Source organism: Heloderma suspectum, chromosome 1, assembly GCF_057233095.1.
Source record: "Heloderma suspectum isolate Gila_16-S chromosome 1, 16-S_ref, whole genome shotgun sequence".
NCBI classification, from domain to species: Eukaryota; Metazoa; Chordata; class Lepidosauria; order Squamata; family Helodermatidae; genus Heloderma; species Heloderma suspectum.
Window position 1 is genome coordinate 17,345,640 of NC_139458.1, and position 22,103 is coordinate 17,367,742.

The 22,103-nt window shown below is 43.5% G+C and overlaps 1 protein-coding gene across 9 annotated transcripts in view; it reads left to right on the plus strand.

Annotated features, from left to right (window-relative positions):
• Positions 1-22,103, plus strand: part of NUDT14 (nudix hydrolase 14) — a 70,351-nt gene that overhangs the window by 41,796 nt on the left and 6,452 nt on the right. For 5 of the 9 annotated variants that reach the window (XM_084837188.1, XM_084837197.1, XM_084837176.1 and 2 more), the window contains 3 exons: positions 3,097-3,210; positions 12,605-12,669; positions 20,068-20,305. In XM_084837188.1, the coding sequence (XP_084693314.1) occupies positions 3,097-3,210; positions 12,605-12,669; positions 20,068-20,305 (417 nt within the window). The remainder of the gene's footprint in view (positions 1-3,096; positions 3,211-12,604; positions 12,670-20,067; positions 20,306-22,103) is intronic. The other 4 variants (XM_084837214.1, XM_084837166.1, XM_084837206.1 and 1 more) reach the window with 1 other exon arrangement.

Sequence of the window (22,103 nt, forward strand, 5' to 3'; positions counted from 1 at the left end):
TAATGTTTCCCCCCAGAAATTTTTTTGAACTGTCAGGTCTCCTTGCCTTGTGGATCCTGGGATGTGGGCCAAGGTATCTCACACACACAGAGTATATTGTACATGAAAATGTTCTGACTAATGCAGTGTATTGTATACAGAATGTTGGCCCGACAGCTCATTTCCTTTTTTTTTGTTGTTGCTGAATTTTTACACTCTATATTTTCTCTATTATTACACGTGAGACAGTGTTGCTCAGCATCTGTTTATTTTAAATTTTCTCGGCACCTCATTCTTTTATATGCTGATTAAATAAAACACTGTTAGGCAGCTCAAACCAGTGTAATATTAAGTAGCTGTAGTTTATATTTTAAAGATAGATGCTTATGCGATTGTTAACATGTCTTAAAATTTATTGTTACCTCTCATTCTCTTACAAGCATGATTGTTAAAACAGCAGGGTTTGTTGCTTGCGCCAGCCCAAGGAATTTCCTGCTGCAGTACCTTTCCTAAGGGTTGTTCTTTTTTAAGCTTCCCTTCCATTTGGGGTCATAGCTGACCCTAAAGGAGCATAAATATGCAAAACCTTTCCTCTAACCCATACTAGTTCATACTCCATAAATTTTTCCTACAGTAAAGGGGATTGTTATGTTGTGTTTCAACTTGTGTGTGTTTTTTAAAAGAAACATGAGTGTTTAACTAAAAGAGTTTTGGGGTCCATTAGACTCTGATTAAAATGAACAAAGGAGCAAGAAAATACTAAACCGCCAAGGTATCACAGAATCATAGAATAGTAGGGTTGGAAGGAGCCTATGAGACCATCGAGTCCAACCCCCAAGTATTGGGGGTCCAAATGAAAACTCTGATTTAACAACACTAAGAACACCACCCTATAGGGTTGACGTTTGTTAGACACAAGCCTCCGATGTCGGATGCTTCTGAGTACTCTATGCCCTGCCAAGCTACTGCTGGCAGAACAGGAGGAGTGATGGAGGTGATTTTCACCTCTCTGTCCTCCTATTTTTCATTTTTCCTCTAGACAGATTTCTGAGCCCATCTAGAACAGTCATGCTGCCAAGGACGAGACCAAGGCTGGATTGCCCATAGAATTTTGCATAACCCGGCCCCTCTTGTCCCCGGCCACCATGTGCCCCCTTTTTGACCTGAACAGGGTCATCCAAGGCCACTTTTGCGACCTCAGAAAGCGGGCACTATAGTTCTTAACGCAGAAGCTGTGAGGGGTCTGAGTGATCAGATTGTGATGTTCCCCTCCCAAAGTCGTAGCCGTGTCAGGTGGGGGAATCTGAAATATCCTATGGTCCCTGGGACGCTCTCCAAGGACCATAGGAATGTGGGCTAATTTTACTTTATGTTGATGCAGAACTTCAGATAATGAGGTGTTATCCAGTATTTTTTATTCATACATTCAGGAGGTTTTGTGTTGAGGGACAGAATGCATGAATAAGGTATCAGGAGACTATGGGCCAATTTTGATGTAAAGGCAAACCATGGCCCCTTTCTTCCTCCTATCCTTTCTATGTATGGTTTGATATCCTAGTTTGTTAATTAATTATGGTGTGAAGAAATCACATTTTCCTATATTCAGACAAGGGGGGAACTATAGTTCATTACAAACTGCAAATGGTTTAAATTTCCTCCCCTCGTGTACAAATGGTGGTGGAAGAGGGGGTTGCTGTGTGTGAATCAGTCCTATGAAACCCCATAAAAATTAACATGGAGGGTTATTACAGACCCCAAATACCATCACTAACGAATTTTACTCCTGCACTATAAACAATAATCCTTTGTCAAATACAATAGCTTTGGCTGTTGGGCAGTATAGAAATGTAATAAATAAATAAGTAAGTAAGTAAGGTCTATTTGAACACAGTATCAGGTTTAATAAAGTTCTGTCTGTTTTTGTTTTGTTTTTTACAAGCATAGGATAGTTAAAATATACTTGCCTCATATCTTTTCTTTTCCATTGCAAAGTTGTAAATATTAAATTGCATTTTTTAAATTTCAGGGGGGGTGTGGTACAATGAAATAGCCCCTTTGACCTCTCTAATTATCTTCCCCCCCTACCCCACTTTTGTTCCAAATCCACTTTATCTGTGATTAGTATGAAAGGCTGAGTGTTTTTGTCAAGAGCTTATGGCCTTGCTTTTGTTATAGGCTGCATCTTAAGTAGCCATTTGGAATGGTGTTGGCCTTTGTGAGGTGGGGGGAATGCAACATGCTTTGAAGGAGCTCAAAGCGAGCCAATAAAGGCTGTGCGAGCGTGCACACATTTAATCTTGGGCCTGCCTGCATTATGGTTAAAGCTCTGGGAAAGCAAAGGAGTGCACAAGTGAATAATCAAAGGCTGTAGCTGTCCTGGAATTGAGCGGCTGTGTTTTCTCCAGCATAAGCTGCTTCATGTGCCTGTCTGATAAAAGGAGGTAATATCACTGTTTATCACACTGTATCTTTAAGAGGTGTCATTCTTAGTAGTCTTCTACAAAAATTAAGCATTGATTTGAGTAATAAACTTATGAACCTCTGTTTGGTTTTTCCCAGTTCTCCTCCCTGACCTGTGTCCATTTCAGTTGCTATTCATTCAACTAATGCTTATGTAATTTCAACACTTGTGAAATTACCTGTAGGACTGAATTTAAAAAACAAATCAACACCCCATAGCCAGTTTAAGGAATCTAACGTTAGACTGAATAGTTTTTTTCTCAGCAATTTAGGGATTCCAGTTTTAGTACCTTATGAAGATGAAATCGTTTCCTTCAGTATTTTTCTGGAACAATTTCTATTAATGAGATTTCTTGATAAGTTGGAAAATTCTCAAGCTCAGGGTAGGGATGTACGAAAGTCACTTACCTTTTCGCAGCTTGGCTTCGCGGTGGAGGGGAGGTGCTTCGCTTCTCCCCCCGAAGTTCAGGCGAGGGGGGAGAAGCGCCCCATCTCCCCGGCCGCCAAACAAAAAGTTAAAAAAAAAAGACCCCGTGATAGGCTACGTGACGATTTACGTAGCCTATCACTGCTAGATTTCCAAAGTCAGCCTTGATAGGCTACGTAAATCATTACGTAGCCTATCACGGGTGTTTGTTTGGTTTTTTTTTACTTTAGGTTTTTTTTTGCAATGGTGGTGGCGGCAGCTGGTCGGGAGACCGGCCCCCGCCCGCGACGAAACGCCACTGAACCGCCGCCGGGACCCGCTGCCGAGAGGGACATTCGCCGAAGGTAAGTCCCGTCCCGGGGGGGGCGGGGGGGCCGGCGGAGAATTTCCCAACCAACTTCGGGGGGCCGAATGCGTCGGCGCTCGGCCTCCCGAAGATTCAGGGAGAAATTCTCTGCCATCCCTAGCTCAGGGGAGAAAATGAAACAGGAGAAAGTTTCTGCACACTGGGTTGCAGGCAACTCCTGCCCATTGTTTTGGCCAAGAGTGGTTGCAGGATTGAGACCCAAGTCAAAGAGGAGATAGGCATGACTTTTAGGATTCTTAGATTCCACAAGTATTGATTATTCATGAGGAGAATGGAGATCAGGTCACTCCCAAGGCCCATGCGGAGCATGCAAGAAGCAATATGAAAGGCTGACTGAGCTCACTAGCCAAGGAATCAGTTCAACCTTGAGGCTCGTGAGGACTGAGCAAAGGAGAAGGCAAATGAACAGAGGTGGAGCAGCAATAATGGGAAACAAGCACACAGAGTAAGGCTGCCAGACATGCAGAGCAGGCCAGGTAATTTGTTGCTCAGTGTGAAGGAGTCCGGGCTGTATTTATATGCAGCTGGGGTCTGAATGGACCAGTTGCCTTTTGTGGAGATGGAGTCATGCAAAATGACAGTGCTATCATAGCACAACTCCCTGTTGAGCAAGCAAGGAGTGTGGAACATGCAGCAGTCGCCCAGGGGCAAGGCTGCTGATTGAAGGTCTGGCATCGCTGACGGTAACTCAGGCAGTTCCAGAGCTCTGTGATTACTCTAATGCATGTACAAATCTCCTGAGCATACAGGGTTTAATGGAGAGGGGCAACTGCCCAGGCCAAAGAGAGAAGTATAGAAGCATCCCCTTAATTTTAAGGGGTAAGCCTTTGCAGGTATGGGAGCTCTGTATGCAGATCAGCACACACACACACCCCACAACCAAAGTGTTTTCCCATTGACTCTTCTATATGCGATGAAATGATTCATAGGGCTCTCAGCATCCCATTGCACCTTAAACAAAGTTGGGTTGACTGTATTCTCCAGGGAGGGAGCAAGAACAAAAACAAATTGTATGCATATCTGGCATGTTTGCACATGAGACCTATTGTTCAGGATCTTTTGATGTCAATTTCAGATTAAATTCTTGTATAGGCCTCATACATTCCAAGGAAAGTCTACTCTTTTCCTGTTCTTGTGTTCTGTTTTGGCATTCTGATAATATAATACTATGGTCGGATCTAATCTTTGTGTGCATTATGTTGCCAGATATGTTGTCACAACAATATAGAGGAAATATCAAATCAGTTCTTCTGTTTTAATAAACATTTAACCAGTGTGTGAGTGTATGTTCCAGTGATGGAAACCCCTTCCCCATTATCTGAACAAATCCCGGTTAATTGGAATACATGCAGCACCAAATCAGTTATGGCGTTTCAAGTAAAGGTGGTGTAAGACTTCAACTGGGAGGAGCTTGAATTGCATAACCCTTCCGTTCAAAAAGCCTGGCTCCATTTTCAGTTCGGTCCAGCCTCCTTTGAGCTCATCCCAAATGGGACCTGAGAGAGCAGGAGACCAGCGCAAAGTCAATCTGGAGCTCCAAATGACAGCAATTCAGTGATGTCCTTCCTTTCGCCAAGCAATCTCCCCTGCTCCTATGTGAAAATGACATTCCCACCCACCCCTGACATTACCCATCCTTCCATGCAAGTAACCATGACAGTATGTTCTTCTCTTACATCTCTGTGTACTACCTTTAACAAAATAACTTGAAGGGTCAGTAGGATAGCATAACCTATTGTCTCTAATTCATTGAACAATATATAACTTCAGGTATTTTGTCCTCAAGTATGTTTTAACTTGAGGACAATCCCACCAGATAGGTGCAGATGTTCCACTCCCCTTCTCTGTGTTGTTGCGATCCATCCTAGCAGCCCGTTGCCCCTTCACCCCTTCTCCAAAGTAAGCTTTTTGTTGTTGTTGCTTGGGAAGACAGAGGGTCTGGCAGAGGAGGGCTGTGTGCTTCACCCATTATGTTCTAAGGCTTTTCAAGCGTTAGAACATAAGAAGAGCCATACTGGATCAAACCAAGGGTCCATCTGGTGCAGCGTCCTATTCACACAGTGGCCAACCAGCCGCCCATGAGAAAACCACAAGCAGGACATGAGTGCAACAGCACCCACCCAGCCATCTTCCCCAGCAGCTGCTGTATGTATAGGCTCACTGCCTCTTATACTGGAGGTAGCATGTAGCCATCAGGACTAGTAGCCATTGATAGCCTTCTCCTCCAGGAATTTGTCTAACCCCTTTTAAAGACGCCCAGTTTGGTGGCCATCGCTACATCTTGTGGAAGTGAATTCCATAGTTTAACTATGCACTGTGAGAAGAAGTCCTTTTATCTGTCCTGAAGCTCCCACCAATCAACTTCATGGGATGACCCCATTGGGTTCTAGTATTATGAGAGAGGGAGAAAAATGTCTCCCTATCGGCTTTCTCCACACCATGAATAATTTTATACACCTCTGTCATGTCTCCCGTGACTCACCTTTTTTCCAGACTAAATGATCCCAGCTGTTGTAACCTTCCCTCATAGGGGAGATGCTTCAGCCCCATGATCATTTTAGTTGCCTTTTGTGGTGTACATTTGAAAAACCCCTTGAGATTTCCTATGTGTTCACAGCAGGACCACCAAAAGCCCAAATTGGTTTTCAGGGAAGCTGGTGAGGGCTTGCCTATTACTAATTTCAAGATGCATTCCATGTTTCTTGCTCTTCTCATTTGTCTAAGACAAATGAGCAACTTGTAGCCTAACAAAGCTTCACTACATGACATGAAAATTCTTATTATTGATCTATGTAAGCTATTCTGGGAGCCTTTTTCAGCTGAACAATAAAGTAAAAATGGTTCAAATAAATTAAGTACATTATCTGAACTTTAGTTATATGAATCACTTTAAATATCTAAAAGTAAACTTTTTTTTCGAACAAGAGAATCCCTTTTGGTCCTTTTCATTAGTTTTCAAGAAAAGTAAACTATTAATTGAATTAACAAATCATTTGTTTGTTTTTTTCCTCAGATAATTTGGTAAGTTTCACAAATCTTTCATGTTCCAGTGTTCCCTGTTGTCTCAAGATGGCACAGAAAGGAGACAGTTGTAATGAAGCACTATTTCATTCAAGTTTAATTTGATCTTGTTCCTTAACTTTGACAGCTTGGTTCTGATTGTTCCATCTGTTCTGTGCATGTCTTTAAGTGACTGAATCTTAGGGAAAAATAACCCATTCTTCAGTAAGTTGACACATGTTACTTCATTTTCAAGTCATCCTTATTCGTGTGCTCTCTCTTTGTTGGAATATAAATTTTGATTTCATAGGCTTTTTTAGGTTGTAATCCTAAACACACGTACCTGTGATTAAGTCCTACTTAATTCAATAGGACATATATCTGAGTAAACATACATATGCTCAGCACAGTTTTGGTTAATAAAGCACCCAATCATGATGGCCACAGTGAAGAGAAGTTACGTAAACAAAGAACATAGCCGCACCATGGGATTAGACATGTACAATTAATGGAAATTTTGAAGCCCCTCCCCTCATTTTTCATTTTCTTCCAGAAAATACACTTCCAGATAAATTGAAACTTACGCAGCCCTTAACTTTCTCATGTAACTTAAACTTACTTCACTACTTTCTGTGCTTGGCAGAATCCCAGACTGCACTCCTTAGCTTAATACCTGAAGATGTTCTGGATGCTGCAATCTTTGGAAGTGCTTTTTCCAACATCAAGTCCTAAGAGTGTTGCATGTATAGCCATCCAGACAAAGGCTGTGACAATTATACAATTACTAACATTATTACCTTTGAATCACTATCCTTTTTAAAAGGTATTCACTCATCGTTCTGAAAGAGAAAATATTTCATAAGAGAATTTTAAATCCCTCTCCCTCCTCAATTTCTTTTCTTTTTTTTCCCATTTCAGCTCTTGGGGGAGAGCAAGTATAGGGAAAATTTGTAATGTTTCCAGGTTCCCCACTTCATGTTCTGTAAGGGATCCTCTCAATGGAGGCTGGATGCTTTATCATCTTGGGCTGTGGGACAAGTTGTGCCCCCATCGTGACAGCATCCTCAAATGTATGACTTGCATCCATTTACCTCTATAGCAAAATGTAAAGGTGTGTGACCACTTATGCATCCCCCATGCATGACCAAAAAAGAAGGACTCCGATTTGTATAAAATGTATATATACTGATCTATAGATATAGATGCACATTTGGAAATAATGACTATTATGTGTGCCTGCTCAGTCTGCTGTCCAGGTGCTAACTCTTGATGGTCAACATCTAGGCCCATGCTCTCCCTTCTTGCAGTTCTTTGTCTTTCCACCTTACTTATTTATCATTAAACTGGACCTTAAAGCTTTCAGATTAGAGGGGATGCCTTAAAATAGAGGGCTGTCCTCTCACAGCCCATTGGATTGAGGATGCTCCTCTATAAAATAGGACACATGACCACCTTATTAGGGAGACCGAGTGAGCGCTAAACCTTACCATTGGTGACTCCTATCTGTTGGGAGCTTTTAACACCCAAGCCGGCTCCTATCTGCATACCCCTTCTTCATTTGCAGACTTCCTTCTCAGTTGTCATGCTAGAGTGTGACAGAGAGAGAGAGAGAATGTTCAGACAGTTGCTGCATCTGAATTGGGCTCTACAGTACTCAACCAGAAACATACAAAGCACCTCTTGTCCTGGGTTGGGCTGATAGCAGGAAGCTGTAGTGTACGCTGTCGTGGCACTGATGCCGTATTCATTCCAGACTGTTTGGGGGATTTATTTATTTATTTATTTATTTCTATGCCGCCCAATAGCCAACGCTTTCTGGGTGGTTCACAAAAATTCAAACCACAAAGTGCAGCATAAAACAATATAAAATATAAAAGCTTAAAACCAAAATATAACAGTACAGCCAGAATAAAACCTGGCAGCAATGCAGAGATTTAAAATACAGATTCCAAACACCAGAGCTAAAAGTTTAGGAAGCTAAAATGCAAAAATACTGGGAGAATAAAAAGGTCTTCACCTGGCGCTGGAAGGCATACAGTGTAGGAACCTGGCAAACCTCACCAAGGAGCTCATTCCACAGCTGGGGTGCCACAGCAGAAAAGGCCCTCTTCCTGGTAGCCACCTGCCTCACATCCTTTGATGAGGACTCCCCGAGAAGAACCCCTGAGGATGATCTTAGGGTCCAGGTAGGCACATATGGAAGGAGGCGATCCTTCAGATGGCCTGGCCCCAAGCCGTTTAGGGCTTTGAATGTTAATACCAGCACTTTGAATCAGGCCCAGAAATGGACTGGCAGCCAGTGCAGCTGGAAAAGTACTGACGTAATGTGATCTCATTGGCCAGTCCCTGTTAACAATCTAGCTGCCCTATTTTGGACTAGCTGAAGTTTCCAGACAATTTTCAAAGGGTTCTTCAGAGGACTAAATTTTCTGTAGTTATCAGAAACCCTGATTCCTGTTTGGTCAGTTCCTTAAGCTATAAGCACTTACTTACTTACTTACTTACCTTATTTATTTATAATATTTATATACCACTCCACAGCAAAAGATTTCAGAGCGGTGAAGAGCAAAGATAAGAGAATGAAACTTCCTCCTATTTTGTCTCATAGAAAAAAATGCCCTATGTTATGGTGATTGGGGGGTAGGGTGTTTAGGAGATAAATAGCCTTAGGGAAGTGTAAGAGGTAGAGGGGGAAATGTAGGGGAAATAAAATCGTTGAAGTGTGGTGATACGGAAGCCCAAATATTTTATTTTTATTAAGAGGTTGTTCATTTAAATAGTGAGGGAATACTTGTTATTGCTCTCTCACAGATCAGGAATTAAAGACGAGACTGCACCAGAATACTGAGTGAATCAACTCCGAGCATCTCTCAGTTTTATATTCTCTATCTGCAGATCTTCAGTGGTTTTCAGCTATAATCATTCAGCCATCTGTACAGATTCCCGAGGTTTTGAGATAGGGCAAGGTATCAATCAGAATTAATATTAAGTAGTCAACAAGCTATCACAGAAATCTTATATATCAGTTAACAAATGTGTTTGTCAGGATGTTGGCATTAACACTGCGTGAAAAACAAAAAACACAGGATAAATTCTATGTAAAAAGAATGTAGGAAATTTCTTCTGTTGTGTTGTTGTTGTTTGATTGATAAGAAGCTTTATACTTCTGACGTAGCAAAATTAAACGATGAAGAATTTGTATGTGACGGTAGAATTCCTATAATCCAGCATTTTGTGTCATCGTTTGGCTTGTCTGCTCTGGAGCGCTGGTCCCTGTTATAAGGAAGGCTTCCTATCTCAAGATTTTAGAGGAGAAAAGTAAAATTTGTCCCCTTCTCAGACTTCTGTATTCACTGGGGTGTCTTGATCTATACGCGTACCAATTTTCACATTTCTGCATGTTGTGGAAGCACCATAGTAACTTTGATGCCATTCAGTGAGTGAGTTCCAAGCACCGTTGTGTGCATATATAGGGATCCAAAGGGCCTTGGGCCACTACCAAGTACTTCCGTGCACACATCATGCTTCCTGAACACATCCTGGTTGCAGGTCCTCATGCTGTATCAGGCCAACTCTGGAGACTGGGCCTATTCCTTCAAAGATACTTCATTGATAGGGTTGGCCTAAGACATTTTGCAGCCTGAGATAGAGCAGCAAACAGCACCCCTGCCTGCCCCCCCAAGACAAGGTGCTTAATGACCAAGGCTGGCGAAGTTAGTTTTGGCACTTGAGGCAGAAAATCCCATACGCGCATCTCCCCCTCCCTAGCAGTAAAAATACAATAATAATAAATTAATTAACTAACACTTTGCTGCCCTTCTTAATACCCCCAAACAGCTGCCTCAGTCTGCCTAGTGGTAGGATGGCCATCCTGGCTGAGAAATATGGGGGTTGCAGTCCGGCACATCTGGAGGGTGTCAGCTTGGGGTGTCAACTGTCAGATACATTGGAAATGAGCTGGAAGGTCAGAGCTAATTGGTATTGAATTCTCCTTTGAAATCATCTAAATGAGGCTTTTTGTCATGATCCTAATACCTCCATCTCTCTCTCCCTCCGTCCCTCCCTCCCCCCGCCCCGCCTTTCTCTTTAAAGAGATTCATCTATGTACATGGTGCACTATAGAATAGCATAAGACGTATTTTGACAATGGAGTAAACTACAAGAGAGAGGAAGAATGCAAGAGACACAAAGGACAAATATGAATTTACATGCACTGAGGGACAAAGTACATGTTACGTTAAATGTATAGTTTGGCTTTGCGTACTTAATTTCTATAACTTTAATAGAAGCTGTGGAGGGGCCTGATGAAGTTCAAGACCACAGCACGGGTGGGGGGTATCTTTTATCCCTGCGGAAAAATATTTATTTATCTAATGCTCCACTAAAATAGCACTCAAGACAGCTAACAATAAAACAGAGAAAATTACTTAATTAAAACAATGAAACTCATCAGTTGAAAAGATATCCAGTACAACACAAATAAAAATAAAAGCATATCAGTAAGGATGAGATAACAGCACCCATCAGATTAAAAACCCAATTCGGCCACAAATCTGCTTAGATGCCAAAAAGCCTGTCTGAATAAAAATGTATTTGCCTGCCAGCAGAAGGACAACAAAAAAGGAACTAGCGTGGCCTCTTTTGGCAAGGAGTTCCAAAGCCCCAGAGCAGCCACCGAGAAAACCCTCTCTTCTGTTCCCAATATACCTCCTCCCCAAAGGATAGAGTTGAAGTCCAAAACATCTGGAGGGCCCAGTTGCTTAAGGCTGCAGTCCTAAGCACACATAGTCAGGAGAGAGTCGCATTGAGGTCAGTGGAACTTACTTTTGAGTAAAACCTTAGGATTGGGGTGGATATTTGCAAACTTATGACCCCCCCGGGGACTCAAGTTTTGTCTGTCCTGCAGAAACTGCTGTAACTCACACTGAGTCCACAGTAAAAAGCAAGCTATACATCATTTATGTACATCCAATACATGCAACATAATTTGTGTTAAGCACATTAGGTTCCAGATCTTAGCCATTGTACATGCGTAATGCCGCAGGCCTTTAGTCTGTTGGTGAAAAGCGTCTTGTGATTAATGGGAGCATTCCAAGGCGGTTACAGGCAGTTAGGGAAGAGTGTCAGAGTCAGTTGGGAAACCAAAAGAAATGGAGAATGCAGAAGGACTTTTCAGCAGCCTTTCCTAACCTGGTCCCCTCCAAATGTTTTGGACTACAGCTGCCTTCATCCCTGACTATAGGCCAGGGGTGCAGAACTGTTTTGGGGTGGGGGCCAGATACCCACACACACCCGGCCCACTGTGGGCTGGGTGAGATCATGAGGTCTGGCCCGACATCACTCCCTTTTTTTTTTTTCTTCATGCTAGACGGGGGCATGGAACTGTGCCTCCTCCCAGCATGGAGAAAGGGACCTGGGCCTCCCCGCTGCTATTTCCAGTCTGAAATCGAAGATAACAGCAGGGGTTCTGCTGCTGGTGCATGCCAGCCTGGGGATCTCCACTGTTATCTCCAGTCTCAGATCAGAGATAGCAACGTGGGGGTGGGGGGATGCCCTCCAAGGGGGATTTCTCTAGGGGATGGGGCTTGGAGGAATCCAAGAGGCCACACAGGCTGGACTGGTGTGCCCCACTGGCCAGAAGATCTGCACCCCTGCCATAGGCCATGCTGGCTAGGGCTGATGGAAGTTGACGTCCAAAACATCTGGAGGGCACCAGGTTTCAGAAGGCTGTTTTATAGCCTCAAAATATACTGCTAGTTATTGTTAACATCTTTGAGGGATTATTGATTGAGAAGATGATGCTTGTTGATTTTTTAAATTTGTTGGTGATTATTTGCTAGTCATTTCTTCTCTCAGCCCCTTCACTGTATCTGGCACAAACTTAATGCCAGAATCTGTTGTCCATTCTGATACAAGTTTCACTTTATTGGTGATAACTTCGTATTCTCAAAGTGACAGCACTTACCCCAGAGAAACCTCACAGAAATTAGTAAAGATGGTCATGGTTCCTAATGAGTAACTGACATCAGATGCATGTGTTTGCCATTTCGCCCAATGGTGGCAACTGCTTTGACTTGTTTAAAACGTTGGAGGTCCAACGTCTGATAGACGTTTCAAGAAACCAGGCCACTGCATCACACCCTATATACCAATAGTGAATTCAACACAATCGGTGGGGCGCAACAGAATTGACAGGGGCGTTAAGTGCCCCCTTGGATACTGCTGTATGTCCCTAGCTCATGTACTTGTGATTAACTCATCCTGCCTTCTAGGGCCTAACCCCAAACCCATTAAAACCTATGATGGTGTATTGCTTTCTTACAAGTGCATTGATCTGGTTCTTTGTCTTGTTTTCTCTCCTCCTTCCTCAGTGTGGCCATTCTGATCTTTAATACTTCTCGACAGTGCTTTGTTGTGGTGAAGCAGTTCCGTCCAGGTAATCCTCTTCCTTTGCGTTAGTTCTTGTTCTCCAATGAAGCAAAGCTGTAAGGGTTTAGCGCTAAGAAACAGGTGGGCCTGTGAATAGTCGTGGTATTAATATTTTGTTCTGTAGTCAGAGGAAGTTGCACTCAACCTGCTGGTAAATTACCATGCAATAAAGCTTTCTAAGGACAGAAGAAGAGCCCTGCTGGATCAGAGCAAGGGTCCATCTAGTCTAGCAGTCTGTTCACACAGTGGCCAACCAGCTGTTGACAAGGAACGCATAAGCAAGGCATGAGCACAACAGCAGCCTCCCACCCATGTTCCCCAGCAACTGGTGTACATAGGCTCACTGCCTTTGGTACTGGAGGTAACGCATAGCCATCAGGACTAGTAACAATTGATAGTCTTTTCCTCCAGACATTTGTCCAACCCCCTTTTAAAGCCATCCAAACTGGTGGCCATCACTACATCCTGTGGTGGTGATTTCCATAGTTAACTATGTGCTGTGTGAAGAAGCCCTTCCTTTTCCCTGTCCTGAATCTCCCACCAATCAGCTTCATGGAATGACCCCGGATTCTAGTATTTTGAGAGAGGGAGAAAAATGTCTCCCTATCCCTTTCTCCACACCATGCATAATTTTGTAGACCGCTATCATGTTTCCCCTTAACCTCCTTTTTTCCAAGCTAAACAATCCCAGCTTCCTGATAGGGTATTTTTCTCCTGAGTCCTATCAACTTCTCTATCAGCTTATGCCCTTTACACTCAGGGGGAAGGGGTGGTTCTCCACCAAAAGGAATATCACATTTGTATCCTGCTCTTCCTCCAAGGCAGAGTAGACTGAGAGGCAATGGTGGGCCCTAAATCACTGACTGAGCTTCATTTATTTGACAGGTGTTGAGCCACAGACATGTAAACCAAATCCAGCCCTCCTGACATCACAGTCTGGCCCTTCAGGATTCCCCAAAGGGCCAAGCCCCTTTCTCCCAGCTGCAGATTGTTTGGAGATTTCCTGGCTTTCACATGTTTTTCCCCATTTTAATAAATTGAAATGCTAAGATATGCACTGGTATTACTTTTTGTATTTTGGCCTGACCCCCTTTTGCCTTCGGCCCTGCCCACCACTGGAATGCAGCCCCCAAGAGCTTCTCTGAAATTGAATTTGCCCCCAGGACAAAAGACGTTCAACACAACCAATTTATTCATTCATTTATTTAAGAAATGTATACCATGATGGGATTTATTTTATTTATTTACAAAATTTGTATACTGTTCCACATCCAAACAGATTCCAGAGCAGTGAACAATACAGAAGAATAAAAGCACCATGTTAAAATAATTACTCTTTTTAAAAAGAAACAGAGTTCTGATAAAACCAATAAAACGGCAGGGGGTCACTCAAGGAAGGCTTCCTGAAATAACAATGTTTTCAGGAGGCACCAGAAGCAACATAATGTTGGCGCCTGCCTGACAAGGTGGCCATGTGTCCTACTTCACAGAGCACAGGCCTCTATTTAAAGACATCCTCTATTTCAAAGGCTGTCCAATCCATGTCCAGTTTAAAGAGAGAGAAAGAGAGGGCAGGGGCATTTGAAGGAAAATCAGGGGGCCCTTGAAGCTAGGGATGGATGGACTCATCTCCGTCTGCTCCAGAGATCAACAAGCTGCTGTTGCCACCCATCTGCAAGAGCTGCGCTGTGGGAGCTATGGGATGGCTTGGTGATCACCTGGGAGGTGCTGCGAGGCCATCCATCACCTTACCGAGTTGCTATTGTGCGCAGAAACCGTGACTCGGTTACTTTCACAAATCTAATGTTGCATCTGTGGCTGCCTTAAAGGGGTGATGACTGAACATTACACCTGTTGCCGATGAGGCAAGCGAGCCCCCTGCAGCCCAGCAAGTGGGGTCCAGGTGGTTGGGTACTGGGAGTCCATTGGACTCCATCCCCTCCTCGGACTCTTGCACCATCCCTACTTGAATCTGCCCATCAACAGTTAGCTAGCACCTGGGCAGCAGACTGAGTGGGCACACAGGTCACCTGGTCAATGCATTCTGTTTCTATTTAAATGCTAGTAATTATCTCTACATTTGCATCTATGCATATAAATCAGCACATGCATCTTTTATGCAAATTGATGTCTTCTTTTTTGGCATGTGTGTGTGTGTGTGTGTGTGTGTGTGTTATTTTTAGCCCACCTTTAAAGGTCGGAATCCTTTGAAGGCACCATAAAAGATAAAAACATACAATACCAGATCAAACATATAAAATACAAAAACAATAAAATGCAATCAAAACAATACTTATAAATAAAACCCAGAGCCTAGAAATTAACAAAAGGACAGGAACGGGTGGGTCTTAAAAGCTTTCCTGAAGACCTGCAAATAAGGAGCCTGACGAACCCTCAATGGAAGCTCATTCCAGCAGTGCAGGGCCACTACCGAAAAGGCCCTCTTCCTTGTCCTCACCAGCCTAACCACCCTTGGCAGCAAGAAAGTGAAAAGGTCCTCTGTTGATGACCTCAGGGTACGGCCAGGCTGGTGCAGGTGAAGGCAGTCTTTCAAGTAACTTGGGCCCAAACCATTCAAGACGTTACAGGTTAAAACCAGCACTTTAAATTGGGCTTAGAAACGCACTGGCAACCAGTGCAGCTGACGTCGTATGGGTGTCATGTGAGCTGACCACCAAACTCCCAACAATATCTGGGCAGCTGTATTCTGCACCAGCTGAAGTTTCTGAACAGTTGTTCTGAACAGCAACCCATGTAGAGTGGATTACACTAGTTCAGTCTAGATGCCATCAGAGCGTGAATAACCAAGAACAGCCCTCTCCAGATAGCTTTGCAGCTTAAGCAGGTAAAATGTACTCCTGACCACCACTGCCATCTGAGCTTCCCCAGGTAACACAAAGTCTAGGAGTGTCCCCAAATTGTGCACATGGTCCTTCAAGGGGAGTGCAACCCTATATAAGACTATTAAAAGTCTACCATGCAACTTAACAGAAACTCCATAAAGAGAAACAATGCAATGATAAATGGATGAAAACAGGAATATAGTATAAAATGAATACCATAACAATGAACAAAAGCCACTGGTTTTAATGAAAAGTGTATCTTGGGGCCAGCATGACAGTAAAGATGGCACCACAGAAAAGGCCGTCTCTCCAGTTGTTGTTGTTCAGTCGTTCAGTCGTACCCACCCACTGAACTTGTATTGGTGGAGGAACGTAAAGAACAGCTTTATCTGCTGATCTTAACTGATGGGTGGATTTGTAGGGGAGAAGAGCACCCTATATACCTTAGTCCCAGATGTTTAGGCTTCATGACCAAATGAAGATTTGTCTCCTCATTTAGGGAGACATCATGGGAAAGTTTCCCCTCTCCAAGTCCAAAACTTCCAGTTATGTTTTGTTTTTTTCTTTCTTTCCTGGGACTGCAGTACCACCAGAAACCACATTTTAATGCCAACATTTCAAAAGGGATACCTCAAAGTAGGGTTGCCACCTTTTCCACTGGGCCTGCTCCTGTTCATTCTTTAGAAAACTTAGCAGGTGATGCTTTTTCCTACTGCTTTTACCTCCATGATGGGAACAGCTTTGTCAGCTTAGTTTATTCATGCCAAGCTGCTATTACAGGAACCGGGGCGGGGCGGGGGGATAATAAAGGTGGCACCCCTATAATAAGAGCTCCGAGTAATAGTGGTCCCTCTTGTAGCAGCCTGCACAACAACCTAGACTGAATCAGTACTATAGATAGATAAGAATCTGGCCCTGTGTGTTTCCTTTGATGTTATTACGTGGCGCTTAGCATTTCCTTTAGGAGAGTATTACCACAGCAGCTGTTTCTAGATTAATGCAAAAGATCTTTTGCAAATTCCACTCCGCAATCTGTGCAAGGGGGTAGTATATGTTCAAAAGGGGCTTTTTCAAACAAACATGCATACTTTTCATAACTCCACCGAAACAGCAGCTGAGTTGACAGGCTGAAACACTCGTCATTGTGCACATGGTACATCGTGTACAGTCCAACGTCCCAACAAGTATCAATGCATCCTGTGAAATCTGCACGTTGGCTGACAAATGGAAGTTGCCTTGAGACAGAAGTTGCTCCCCAAGTACAAGGAATGCCCAGGAAAAAAAAATCTCGCAGGAATGAAATTTTGTAAAAAAAAAAAAAGTGGAGGGGAGGGAATCAATTACTGCTATTTAGCAGAATATCTCTTCTGTTCTGCAAAATAGCAGTAATTGTTCCCTCCCCTCCACTTATTTTCAAAATACACAGAACATTAAGTGCTCCAGTGCCTTCTAAGTGCAGCTATTATGACTTGCTAGTTGCGTGCTCAGTTATAATAAATGTAAATGTGCAGGCTGCATTAAGTGGGTTCAGATTATTTGTACACATGCCTCCCTAAAACCTTTTGCTGTCTTGAATATCTGTTAAGGGCTGGGTGTTATTAAAGTGGATTTACTTGATGAGTTCTACCATTTGAGTCTGCAGTGGCAGTAGATTTCAGAGAAAGGGATAGATAAATGCCTTTTTATATGGTTATTATATCTTCACCTACTCCAGATTTTCTATTTGCTCCATTGCCATTTACCTGAAGAAATATCAGCCCTAAGTAATTAGCTGGGGCAATGCCTAACTATCTGATTAACAGGTCTGCTCTCACCTCTTTTGTTTTAAGAGCAGCAGATCAGGGGTGCTTCCAGACAAAGCTTTTATCACGCCATTGTTGTTCAGTCGTTCAGTCGTGTCCGACTCTTCATGACCCCATGGACCATAGCACGCCAGGCCTTCCTGTCCTGCGCTCTCTCCTGGAGCGTGCTCAAGTTCATATTCATTGCATCGGTGATGCTATCTAGCCATCTCATCCTCTGCCGTCCCCTTCTCCTTTTGCCTTCAGTCTTTCCCAGCATCAGGGTCTTTTCCAGAGAGTTTTCTCTTCGCATTAGGTGGGCAAAATATTTGAGCTTCAGCTCCAGTATCTGTCCTTCCAATGAGCAGTCAGGGTTGATTTCCTTTAGGATTGACTGATTTGACCTCCTTGCAGTCCAGGGGACTCGTAAGAGTCTTCTCCAGCACCACAGTTCGAAGGCATCAATTCTTCGGCCTCAGCCTTCCGTATAGTCCAGCTCTCACAGCCATACATTACTACTGGGAAAACCATAGCTTTGATTAGATGGACCTTTGTCGGCAAGGTGATGTCTCTGCTTCTTACTATGCTGTCTAGGTTTGCCATAGCTTTCCTCCCAAGGAGCAAGCGTCTGTTAATTTCATGGCTACAGTCACCGTCTGCGGTGATCTTGGAGCCCAAGAAAGTAAAATCTGTCACTGCTTCCATTTCTTCCCCTTCTATATGCCAGGATGTGATGGGGCCAGATGCCATGATCTGAGTTTTTTTAATGTTGAGTTTCAAACCAGCTTTTGCACTCTCCTCTTTCACTCTCAACAAGAGGCTCTTTAGATCCTCTTCACTTTCTGCCATTAGGGTGGTATCGTCTGCATATCGGAGGTTGTTGATAATTCTCCCGGCAATCTTAATTCTGACCTGTGATTCATCCAACCCGGCATTTCTCATGATGTACTCCACATATAAGTTAAATAAGCAGGGTGACAATATGCAGCCTTGTCGTACTCCTTTCCCAATTTGGAACCAATCGGTTGTTCCATGTCTGGTTCTTACTGTTGCTTCTTGACCCTCGTACAGGTTTCTCAGGAGACAGGTAAGGTGGTCTTGTACTCCCATCACTTTCAGAATTTGCCACAGTTTGTTGTGATCCACACAATCAAAGGCTTTAGCGTAGTCAATGAAGCAGAAATAGACATTTTTCTGGAATTCTCTTGCTTTCTCCATGATCCAGCGAATGTTGGCGGTTTGATCTCTAGTTCCTCTGCCTATTCGAAACCCAGCTTGTACTTCCGGTAGTTCTCGGTTCGCATACTGCTGAAGCCTAGCTTGTAGGATTTTGAGGATCACCTTGCTGGCATGTGAAATGAGCGCAATTGTGCGGTAGTTTGAACACTCTTTGGCGTTGCCCTTCTTTGGAATTGGAATGTAAACTGACCTTTTCCAGTCTTGCGGCCATTGTTGAGTGTTCCAAATTTGTTGGCATATTGAGTGCAGCCCTTTAACAGCATCATCTTTTAGGATTTTAAATAGCTCACCTGGAAGACTGTCATCTCTGCTAGCTTTGTTGTTACTAATGCTTCCTAAGGCCCACTTGACTTCATTCTCTAGGATGTCCGGCTCAAGTTCAGTGACCGCACTATCATGGCTATCAGGGACCTTCAGATATTTCCTGTATAGTTCTTCTGTGTATTCTTTCCACCTCTTCTTAATCTCATCTGCTTCTGTTAGGTCCCTGCCTTCTTTGTCCTTGATCATGCCCGTCTTTGCACAAAACGTTCCCTTGAGATCTCCAATTTTCTTGAAGAGATCTCTAGTCTTTCCCATTCTGTTGTTTTCCTCGATTTCTTTGCATTGTTCATTTAAGAAGGCCTTGTCTCTCCTTGCTATTCTCCCTACCTCAGTCACTGACATTTACAGAGGGGTCTTCTACTTGTAACCCTCCTGGGTTTTCCCACCACTTCCTCTGTTGGTTTGTTTTTCTTTAATGCAGAAAATCTGTTAAGGAAGAAAAAACAGAAGAGCAGTGCAATGCCTTCTGGTTGCTAGCACAAAGAGCCCTCCATCTGCAAGCACCTCCAGCCCCAAAGCCCGTTGCCCACAGGATCTACATTTATGTTACTTTACCTGGGAAAGAACAAGCAGCATTTGGGGGTGGGGGGGAAACAGTTGGTCCAACATACTGACAAAAGCTCTGTGGGGCTGAGCTCTCTGTCAGGAGGAATTGCCTTGTTCTCTCCCATGTTGGGAAATGTGATGTGTGTACACTCTTAATTTTTTTGTACAGAGCATAATGGGGTTGTTCCTGATTGTATGTGTGCCATGCTTACTACAGCTGCTCTATAGGTGTGGTTGTTTCACTTGTTTTGTTTCCTATTAAGATCAGAGGAATGGGACCACCCAAGAACAGGGGTGCTGAACTTCAGGCCCTTGGGCCAAATGTGGCCCTCTGGGTTTCCCCAGACAGTCATACCCCCTTCCCCTGGCCCCACCCCCTTTTCCTGATCGTCAGCCGTTTGGTTATTTCCCAGCTTTTGCATATTTTTTCCCTGTTCTAAAGGGTTGAAATGCTTCTACTGAGGCCTAGTTACAGGCAATAAGAGCTTTAAGATAAAACATTGCTGCTATTTTGGGCATTTGGCCCTGCCCCCTTTTGCCTTTGGCCCCATCCACCTCTGGAATGCCCCAGGGCTTCTCCAAAATGTAATTTGGCCCTCAGGCTGAAAGAGGTTTCACACCTCCGTTCAAGAAGATGGCGAGTGACTGATTTTACTGTTTGTGTTTTGTCAGCCGTCTACATGTGCGAGATGGAGCGGAAGTATCCTCAAGACTTTGGGAGCAAAATCCAGGAGAGCTGGCGTCCTCTGCCGGATGGCTTGCCTGCATCAGTAGGAGTAACATATGAACTCTGTGCTGGTATTGTAGACAAGCCAGAGCTGTCTTTGGAAGAAAATGCTTGCAAAGAAGTAATGGAAGAGTGTGGCTATGAAGTCCCCATAGCCAGCCTGAAGAGAATTACTTCATATAGGTAAGTAGGTCTGGGCTTGATGATTTTCAAAGACCGCTCGGTTGGGCAAATCTTCGTGAAGCTGAATGTCACTCCAACATATATTGTAGCCTGCTGGTTATTTTGACACCCCTTTTTCTGGAAGTCCATGGCAGGCAGCAAATGGAAGACGTTTACTGAGCCCCTGGTGGCCTGCTGTGACATGTGGCCAGTGGGCTGTGATCAGCAGGCCATGGGACACAAATTGTTGAGGCCTGTGTTCGAACGGCATTCTTTTGTTTTTGACATCCCATGAATTGGTGGGAGTGACATGTACAAGAAGAGCTTGAAAGATGAAGGCAGGAAAAAGGAAAGGTTGTTTGTCTTTCAACTGTCTAACACTGAAGGCCTCAGGACAGAAAAGAGGCTTTAAAGCATAGATAAACTGGTGAAACAGATAAGCATAATCAGTGTAATAGATATCTGTAATAGAAGCCAAAATCTTCTATTACTCTACTTCCTTTTGAAGGTCATAGAGTGTGTTCAAGGACCAGTACTTTTTCATGAAATCTGAGGAGATGGTAGCAAATGCTGCTATTTATGCATGCGTGCACACACAAGTTTATTAGCCACCTTTCCAAGTAATTCATTTGATCAAGGCAGCATACAGTGACAATACCAGCAAACAGGATATTGAAACTACCCTGAATTGAGTGAGACCACTAGTTTGCATTGCCCACTACTGTCTTATCAGGTCTTTCCCTGCCCTGCTATTTGAGGGGTTTTTTCCGCCTAACTGGACATGTCAAGGAATGAACCCGAGATTTTCTGCATGCTAAGTATGTGCTCTGCTACTGGCCTATGGCCTCTCTTTGGTCAGTCAACAACCACCCTAAATCCAGTTCACTCAAAAACCAAACAGAAAGACAAGGAAAGTAATAAAAGCTTTATCCTAGTTTCAACAGTAGCCTAAAAAGAAAAGTCTTCACCTGCCTTCACCTGTTGCTGTTAGGTTACTGATAAGCACTTCACTTCCTGGGCCGGGTTTTTTTGCACAAAATCAAAATCTTCCAAAAATCAGTTTCCAAAGAAGTCAAACAATGCCCCTCTTAAGTTCTGGGATATTCATTGTCAAAACCTTTCCCATTCATTTTTTTTAAAGTCGTGCAAAGTCACTCAGGGCAAAACTGTTACATTCAACATGGAGCTGCCACCAAAAATGGTAGCTCTGTGCTGTGTCTCCTTGTCCCTCCCCACCGCTCTCACTAACATTTAAGCACACTTAACTGTGTTGTGATGTCATCACCTTATGCTTTTCCCTGCCAGCAGCAGCCAATGATCTTGAGTAGGGAGTGGGGAAGGCAGGATGATGTCATGTTACAGATAAGTGGGGAAATGATTAGAGGGAAAAACTGAATATGGGGCTACTGTTATCAGCAGCACTCTCTTATTCAGTCTGTCTTCTAATATTGTCCCCCTCCACTGACTATATGGGGCCATTTTTCTGCTAATTTTTGAAATAAAAAACCCAAGACCACTCCAAACACACCTGATGCAGGCATATGCCTGAACTACCCACACTTGCCAGGGCTGATTGCAAGTAAGCAATGCCAGAGCAGTAAATAATGCAGACACAGAATAAGCACCCTTCTCTAGGGTAGTATCCCTCTGTGCCTACGTGGTCATGGGACCCTTCACTCATGCAACTTAGCTTTGGCACTTCCAAAAATAACCCAAAACAAGCAGAAACACTTGTTTCCAGGACTGTCCCGATCTGTAAATAAGTGTTTCCACAAGCAGTGGGTCCCATGAGTGCAACAGAACTGGCAGAGGCACAGCA